The sequence below is a fragment of the Bos indicus genome, chromosome 11 (genome assembly GCF_029378745.1).
Source record: "Bos indicus isolate NIAB-ARS_2022 breed Sahiwal x Tharparkar chromosome 11, NIAB-ARS_B.indTharparkar_mat_pri_1.0, whole genome shotgun sequence".
Taxonomy (NCBI): Eukaryota; Metazoa; Chordata; class Mammalia; order Artiodactyla; family Bovidae; genus Bos; species Bos indicus.
In genome coordinates, this window is record NC_091770.1 from 35,907,071 (window position 1) to 35,915,298 (window position 8,228).

Sequence of the window (8,228 nt, forward strand, 5' to 3'; positions counted from 1 at the left end):
TTGAATCAGGGCTTTCTGCACCATGAAGTTGGAAAATGGGAGCGGTCAACAAGAAATAAAAGGCTGCTTCTGTGCCAGCTACAGAGGCGCTGAGCCCAAAACAGGCTGTGTCGCTGGTGAGGGGCTTGGGATAGGATATGACTTCTTCTGATACCTGGGGTTATTGATCAGGCAGGTGTGTAACTCCTAGATCATGTATCTAAAAAGAACCTGGAGCAGCCTAAGGGAAATTAGGCAATAGGCCTGATGACAAGTCAGCAAGGCTAAAGAAAGGCCACTGCATGTGTCTGCCTTCTCCGACTCTGACTCTCCAGTGTCAGGGCAGACTGTTATTAGGCGGACCACAGAGGACATTCTCCAGCCTCTGGGTGGTCCACTGTGGTGGTCGTCTGTGGGGTGTGTGAGCTGAAAGTAATCAGGACTAAAGTGGCCACAGAAATAGAGGGTGATGCCACCTCACATGAAGAATGAGCCAGTACATCTCCCAGTTTTTTGTTTTTTTTTTTTTAAACAACAGAAACTTATTTTCTTATAGTTCTGCAGGCTAGAAGTTCAAGATCGGGGCACCAGCATGGTCAGTTTCTGGTAAAGGTTCTCTTCCTCGTTTGTAAAAGGCCCCCTTCTCACTGAATCTTCACATGGCCGGAAGAGAAAGGGTGAGTAAAATCTTTGGTGTTTCTTCTTATGAGGACACTAATCCCATCATGAGGACACCCACTCTCATGATCTATTAACCCTGATTACCTTCCAAAGGCCCCATCTGCAAATACCATTAGGAGACTTGGGAGACTTCAACATATAAATTTTGAGAGGGGAAGACACAAAAATACACTAAAAGAAAAAATGACACTGGGTCCAAATCACTAAGTCAATAAAACAGAAATAAACAAATCAACTTGTTTTCAAGTAATTCCAGCAGAAAGCTTCCCTTTTTATTCCTATTATATAGCAATCTAAATCAACAAGAAAAGAACTTCCTAAAAAAATTATGAACACTAATTTAATTAAACAGTAACTTTTAAAAACCAAAGACAAACAATATGACACACACTGTTTTGGTAAAAAACTGAGAAACAGAATATTAACCAAGAATATTAAACAAAAACAACTTTTAGTCCCCCATCCCCTGTTCCTATATCAACTAAAGATTCTTAACTTAAAGCACTTGGATATTCTTGGAAAGTAATATTAAAATGCACAATAACATTTCTGCATTACATTTTCATAGTATTAGAAGAATAGTAAATGCATATTCTTTTATTCAAAATATGGAAATCTGAAATATTAAAACAAATTTGACAAAATTATAATTGGTTTGTGCTGGGTTTTACCTAGTTTTAACACAAATAGTGATTTTTATTACGTACCACATATATTTGAGGGCATAAGAAATATATTTTTCTTGATTGTACAAAATGCTTCACAGCAAAAAGCAAAAATACAACTCTCTAGGAACACTTCCATGTTCTTATCAATGACCATAAAGTGAAGAGAGGATATTTCAAGTTTCTGAGTGTCAGTGTAGGGGAAAGTGGGATGGAAGGTAACTGAGATCCACAGTTAGGTGACTGGCAAGGTCATCTAATTAGGAGGCTGCAGAGTTGTGGATGGAACCCAGGATTTTCTTATCTAAAAATGCTGCAGATTCGTGTACTCAAGAAGAAGGGGCTGCTGCTGCTGCTGCTAAGTTGCTTCAGTCGTGTCCGACTCTGTGCAACCCCATTGACGGAAGCCCACCAGGCTCCCCCGTCCCCTGGATTCTCCAGGCAAGAACACTGGAGTGGGTTGCCATTTCCTTCTCCAATGCATGAAAGTGAAAAGTGAAAGGGAAGTCGCTCAGTCGTGTCCTACTCTTAGGACCACATGGACTGCAGCCCACCAGGCTCCTCTGTCCGTGGGATTTTCCAGGCAAGAGTACTGGAGTGGGGTGCCATTGCCTTCTCCAGAAGAAGGGGCTAGGGAATCTAATTACGGCTGTCGAAACTTTCAAAACTCAATTAGGTGTGTGTACGGTCCATTGGTGTCGAGCTTTAACACCTGCCTATTGCCGTAAGTACCGTGTTTCACAACAACCCCAGCTTCAGCACACTTGCTATTAGCAGCTAATTCTTTTTTACAGAGATTCACAAATTGGGAATAAAGTTCTAATCCCTCTTCTTTTCCAGAGTTACAGTGATACTGCATGCTTCTTCCTTTTACTCTACCCCCAAGGGTGGCTTGAGGGATGATAAGAATGTTGCCAGGTAGATCCAATATAGAGACGTGCTTGCCATTTTCTGTTTCACTTAATTTCACATTTAACAGTGTATTAACCATTTTGGGAAGAAGTTCTTTATCAGCTCCCTTGAAAAAGCACACGTAGATCACTAATCCTCTTTGAACCTCCACCCATTCGGCCTCGACGTCCCCCTCGGCCGGGCGTACTTGCAGCCGGGCATGCAGGCACTGCTGCAGGAGAGCCCGGGCCTGAGGCGTTCTGCCACTGTCAGCCATAGCTCAAGCTGCGTGGATATCCCACAGGTTCCGGCCTCGCGCCGCACAGGCCAGCCCTCTACGCTCAGGGAGGGTCTCTCTCCCAGTTTTTCTACCTACACCTGTCAAGCAAAAATAACTGTTTATATTTGGTTTATTTATTCACTTATCACATATTCAATACCTGCTTACTGAAGACTTACAGATTAGATCCCTGCCCTCACAGAACTTACAGTCCTTATCATTTCCACTTCCACCTTCAGAGTAACTATATCTCCTCCATGTGACAAGGGGAAATGTCATCTTCATTTCTGAGATGCAAAAAGAATTATAAGCTCAGTGGATATGAAATCTTGGACTTGCAAGAAATACACATTTCTTTCATTTGTTTTAATCAATTTCATTCTGACTCCCAATCTCCACCTTGCCAGGCCAGGGGGAAATTCACTAAGACATTATTGGCAATGTGTGATCCTCGAAAATAAACAGAGGCGGGAACTGACATTTAGCTTATCTTGGCTATCCTGTCATCCTCACTGAGCAAGCCCGCTGTTGTCCCTGGAGATATGGTGGCCCTCTGCTTCTATTAGACTCCTGGTGCCTCGAGTCCCACCTCACAGGCTGCATTTGTGGCATCCTCTCTGAGCCACTGCAACTTTCCCGGGTGCCACCATGAAGCCAAGCATGGGTTTGTAATAAAGGTAAAGCGTCTCAGGTTCTGGAAACCTCTCCCCCCTCTCTCCCTTCCCTGTTGAGAACACAAGGTATAATCTGGTTCTTTGGTTTAGCTATTCCAAAAGAAGAAAGAGACACTGACTTCCAGCAGCTTCTATTTTCACACAGCCAAAATTTTCTGAATCTTTGATTCCCAGACTCACTAAAGGCCTAGAAACCTGCTTAAAAGGAAGAAGAAAAATAGAAAACAAATACTAGTTAGAAGCCAAAATGATTATCTTGCCCAGAGATGAAGTAACTGAAATGCTGAAAGAGGCAACACCCATCGTCTAGAGCTCTGCCTCCAATCCCCATATGGTTATACACCCCCAAACGTGGTGGCAAATTCTGGGAGGCACCTGCTGCTCATGGCTGCCTCTCACTCATCAGAAGATCCTAAGATCTGCAATAACTTGAGACTGGTACACTTGCTTTCACTTACATAGATTAGCCACAGAAAGAGGGTAACACAGGCATCCAGCAATCATCCTTAACACAGTTAGTTCCCTGCCCCTCATATAACTTCACTCCCACTCCCATCAGGCCAGAGAGCACTACGAGCTGACTCCTACCTCCATTTCAGTTCTTCTCTTACCTTCCCTTCCAGCATCTATTCTGTCCTCTTTTTCTTCCCATCTCCTACCCTCTCAGTTGTTTCTAGGGAAACTAACTGAGGTGCTTACTGAAAGAGCATTCTCCTTCTCCTGAACACCCCTGCTGCAGGTCTCCCATGACCTCAGTCCCCTGTAGCCAGAATACATTAAAAGAGGATGAGCATGGCAGAAGAGGAGACAAGTGGTGGGGTCCATGTCAATTCTTCAGGCTGGAGGGGAGTTGTAACAGTCTGAGGGGGTTGAAAACCCATTTTAAAGAGTCAGTTAATTGACCAATGGATCTATTCAGTGACTTTATTAAAATTTATGTGCCTATCACTGTGGGGTCACCTTCAAAAGAGAAAAAACACATATCTTATTGTGTTCAAAGAGGCTCCATTTAATATGGGAGGAAGGGCATACACACAGATATCTGGATGTCAGTGATGATAACAATAATAGCCAATATAAATTAAACACTTATAAAGTGCTGAGTGCTGAGCTAAATATTGCTATACTAAAGCAATATTTTATTTACTTGTCACAACATCCTTTTACGGTAGATATTAACATTAGCCCCCATTTGCAGACGAGAAAGCTGAGGCACAAGGATTTTTTTAACTTGACGAAAGGCCTTTAATAATGAATTGTAATCCAACAACAATAGTTTGTAACAGTTCATTGCATCTTTGTTTCTAATAATGAAAAGGCAGAAATTATGTAGTTATTCAACAATAAAGAAATGTTAAATTATAAGAGAGCCATAAGGCTAAAATTTTGTGCAGCCATTAAATTCATTTATTGAAGGAAATAAGATCACACAGGAAAATACTTATGATAAATGTTAATTTAAAAAAGAACAGGAAGGACTTCCCTGGTGGTCCAGTGGCTAAAACTCCATGCTCCCAATACACGGGGCCCAGGTTCAATTCCTGGTCAGGGAACTGGATACCGCATGCTGCAACTAAGAGTTCACATGCTGGAATTAAAAGATCCTGCATGCTGCCACTAAGACCTGATGCAGCCAAATAAATAAAACAATTTTTAAAAATAACAGGATACAAAAATGTATATGCCTTATAATACCAATTATATGTGTTGAGGGAAATGGAGGAGAGGGGAGGGAGGAAAAGAGAAGGAAGGGATCAGAAGGAATATATCAAAATGTCAATAGGGTGTCAGAACTTCAATTTGCACACTCCAAACATATGCAGTTTATTGCATCTCAATTCTACCTCAATGAAGTTGTTTAAAAATGTTAACAAAGGATTTCCTGGTGGTAGAATCATACATGATTTTAATTTTACTTTTTATTGTCCAATCCAAATATCCTACAAAGATTATCCATTGCTTTAATAATCATGTAAAATTCATGTTAATTTTTAAAAAGGGAACTCTGGGAGTAACATTGGAGGATATTCTGATTTAATTGATAGAGGGTAGGACTCCAGCATATTTTTGTTGTCTTACCACCCCGGGTGGCAGTCAGGAATGGAAACTAGTGATATGCACAGAGCATCTGCTCCAGTGCCTGGTCGATACTTGATGCTTGATAAATGGTGACCATCATCATTACCACCATCATCACTCTTGTTGTTATGCTTTTTATGTATATCAGCATTACTGGCATATTTACATTCTCATATGAAGTGGAAAAAGAAAAACCTCTAGGTGGAGCAGATGGCTCAGACCTTGGCAGATTCACTGGAAACTTCAGTGAGTAATCAGGTGTTGGAACTGGTGATATTTTCCTGTCATAGACTCTGTCAGAAGCTTTCATCTCTCCCTGCCTGTGGGATTAGTAATGCAGAGCACTTTCAGACTATTAGTGGATAAAACTACAAAGCAAAAACTTTTTACTAAAATTAACGATGCCAGGCCAGCCATAAAGAAATTCATCTCCCAAGTGTCACGCTCAGCAGAGTTGCACCAGCTTCTATAACAGATGTCTAGACAATTTGACTTTGAAATACATACCCCACACCTAAACAGCCTGAAGTTTCCCAGTCAGTGCCCAGCCAAAGTTCAAAACCAGAGACCACACAGGAATAGAGGATTGAAGATTATAAATAAACTTATTCATAGGGAAAGCAGAGCGAGTATAGCAAGCTAAAAATTGATTGCCCAGAGAGGATGACTCATCAATGAGACCATAAAAGACCATCTTGCAGAGATCACGCAGCAAGACAGTTCATTGTCCTTAAACATTAACTGCCCGTCACACCAGGCCTCCCATCAGCAGAGTGCAAAGCCCAGAGACGGCCTCGTTAAGCTTTCTAGACATCCCCACCTAGCAAAAAAAAAAAAAGCAATCCACTTCTCCTCTCTCTCTTTGAATCCCCACTTAGCACTGAAAGGAACCTCATCCAAACCCAGGGCCCAGGATTCCTAATGTGTCAGCCATTTGAAAAGCTTTGGTTCGGGTCAGGCTGACTGCCTGATCACTTTAAGACATTACATGTTTTAAGTGAATATTTCAGGGCTAAAGAATTCTGCAGGTGGATGAGTTTAGGTCAAAAGCAATCTGAGACAATATCCAGATGCTGAGACAGTAGGAAAACCACTCTTACTGCCTTAATCATGTCTCTTGAAGCATGAAAACAACACAGGACCATGCGGTTATGTCACTTATAAAACTGATTTCCTGCTACCTGCTTCTGCAGGATGGTAAGTGTAATTTCAGACACTCAAAATTTATCTCTAGAGTTCTGAGATTTTATCAAAATGGCAAGCCTCTAAATGATACTGAGATGCAAGGGTACCAAGAATACTATGAGGAAATACCATGACGAAAATAAAAAGAAATGCCATTCACCCCCACAAACATCTCCTCAGCCCTAGCTGTGAAAATATGTTGTGATTACTGGGGCTGGGAAATGAGTCAAACATCAATCTTTTTATCTAAGGAACTCAAGATCTAGAGAGAGCAGATAAAGTGGGCTAGGACCTAAAGAGATAGATGAGAAATCAAACAAGAACCACAAGAAAGCATCTATACTGTTAGGATGGAAGAGAGATGACTCTCATTTGGTATGTGGGTCAGAGAAGACTTTGAGCAGTTAATGGTATTTGAATTGGGCTTAACATGGGTAAGACAAGAACATATCTGGACGTGAATACTTCATAACACACAAAAAAACTCTGAGGTCCTTTCAGAGGGCCTGTATCAGCATGGGACGAGCTAAACCTACAAAAGGAGTCAGGAGAATGCCTACCAGAAGCTAGTCAAGAGTCATATGACATTAGACTGAAAGTGAGGTGGTGTTCAGGGACAAGTCACCCAATATATGCATGAGTGACAGCAAGCACCACAGTCCAATATGCCATCTGAGTTACTAGCTGGCAAGGACTGGTAAAGAAGAAAGAAGATCGGTTAAATATATCACAGCACATCTGTACAGAAGACTATGTGGCACTCATTAAAAGAAATTATATACATGTGCATTTATTGTCATGGAAAGGGGTTCTTAATATACTAAGGAGAAAAAAGGAAGTTATAGAATGTCTGTGTAAAAGATCATCTATGGGGTTTCCTTGGTGGCTTAGTGGTAAAAGAAGCTACCGACCAATGCAGGAGACACAGGTTTGATCCCTTGTCCAGGAAGATCCCACACACTACAGAGCAGCTAAGCCCATGTGCCACAACTACAAAGCCTGTGCTCGAGAACCCAGAAGCCACAACTACTAAAGCCTGCGAGCCCTAGAGCCCATGCTCAGCACCAAGAGAAGCCACCATGATGAGAAGCCTGCACACCACAACCAGAGAAAAGCCTGTGCAGCAACAAACACCTAGCATAGCCAAAAATTAATAAATAAATAAAGATCATCTAGGAATGCATCAAGATGAATCTGACTTTACTAACTTATATGTATAAGAAACATCACATTCTTCATGCCAACTTGGATCTAACTTTGAGCCCCCAGTCTGGCAGAAAGTCCCATCTCAATCAACAACAAGGCGTATTACATCATATTCCCACATCTGTACAAGCTTCTCAGAATCTTGGATGGTGCCCACAAAATAAAATATGGCCCCTACACTTCAGTCCATCAACTTCTCCTACAAATCACCTCATCACCCATGCCTGCGTGTTCCTTGAAGTGTGCCAAGCACATAAGAAGAAAACCTAAAATAGCTAAATAGCAACAGCTTAAACAAGATAGAAATTCTCACTCTCATATAAAATAATTTCAGGGGAAGGCAACTGAGGGCTGTTATGGCAGGGTCTTGTCTTTCTGCCCCACCACCCTAAAACATGGCTTCCATCCCCAAGGCCCCCTTGTAGTCCAGGAGGGCTGCTAGAGATCCACCATTGCATCTTCACCATGGGTCAAGGGGAAGATGACGGGCAGAAGAGGAAAAAATTCCTCTTCCTCGAAATACCACACAAAATAACCTTTTCTTCATCACGTGGCTACAAGGGGGCTGGGAAATCATGTCTTTATCCA

General features: G+C 41.8%; 1 protein-coding gene across 1 annotated transcript; it reads right to left on the minus strand.

Moving 5' to 3' along the window:
- Window positions 1–1,772: 1,772 nt before the first annotated feature.
- Window positions 1,773–2,560, minus strand: LOC109565739 (D-aminoacyl-tRNA deacylase 2). The gene has a single exon (XM_070798648.1). It carries the CDS (start codon window positions 2,491–2,493, stop codon window positions 1,987–1,989), a length of 507 nt encoding a protein of 168 aa, XP_070654749.1. The 5' UTR covers window positions 2,494–2,560; the 3' UTR covers window positions 1,773–1,986.
- Window positions 2,561–8,228: the final 5,668 nt, after the last annotated feature.

Excerpts from the sequence above, each read along its gene's own strand:
- LOC109565739 (XM_070798648.1), bottom strand. The coding sequence starts at position 2,493 with ATGGCTGACAGTGGCAGAACGCCTCAGGCCCGGGCTCTCCTGCAGCAG.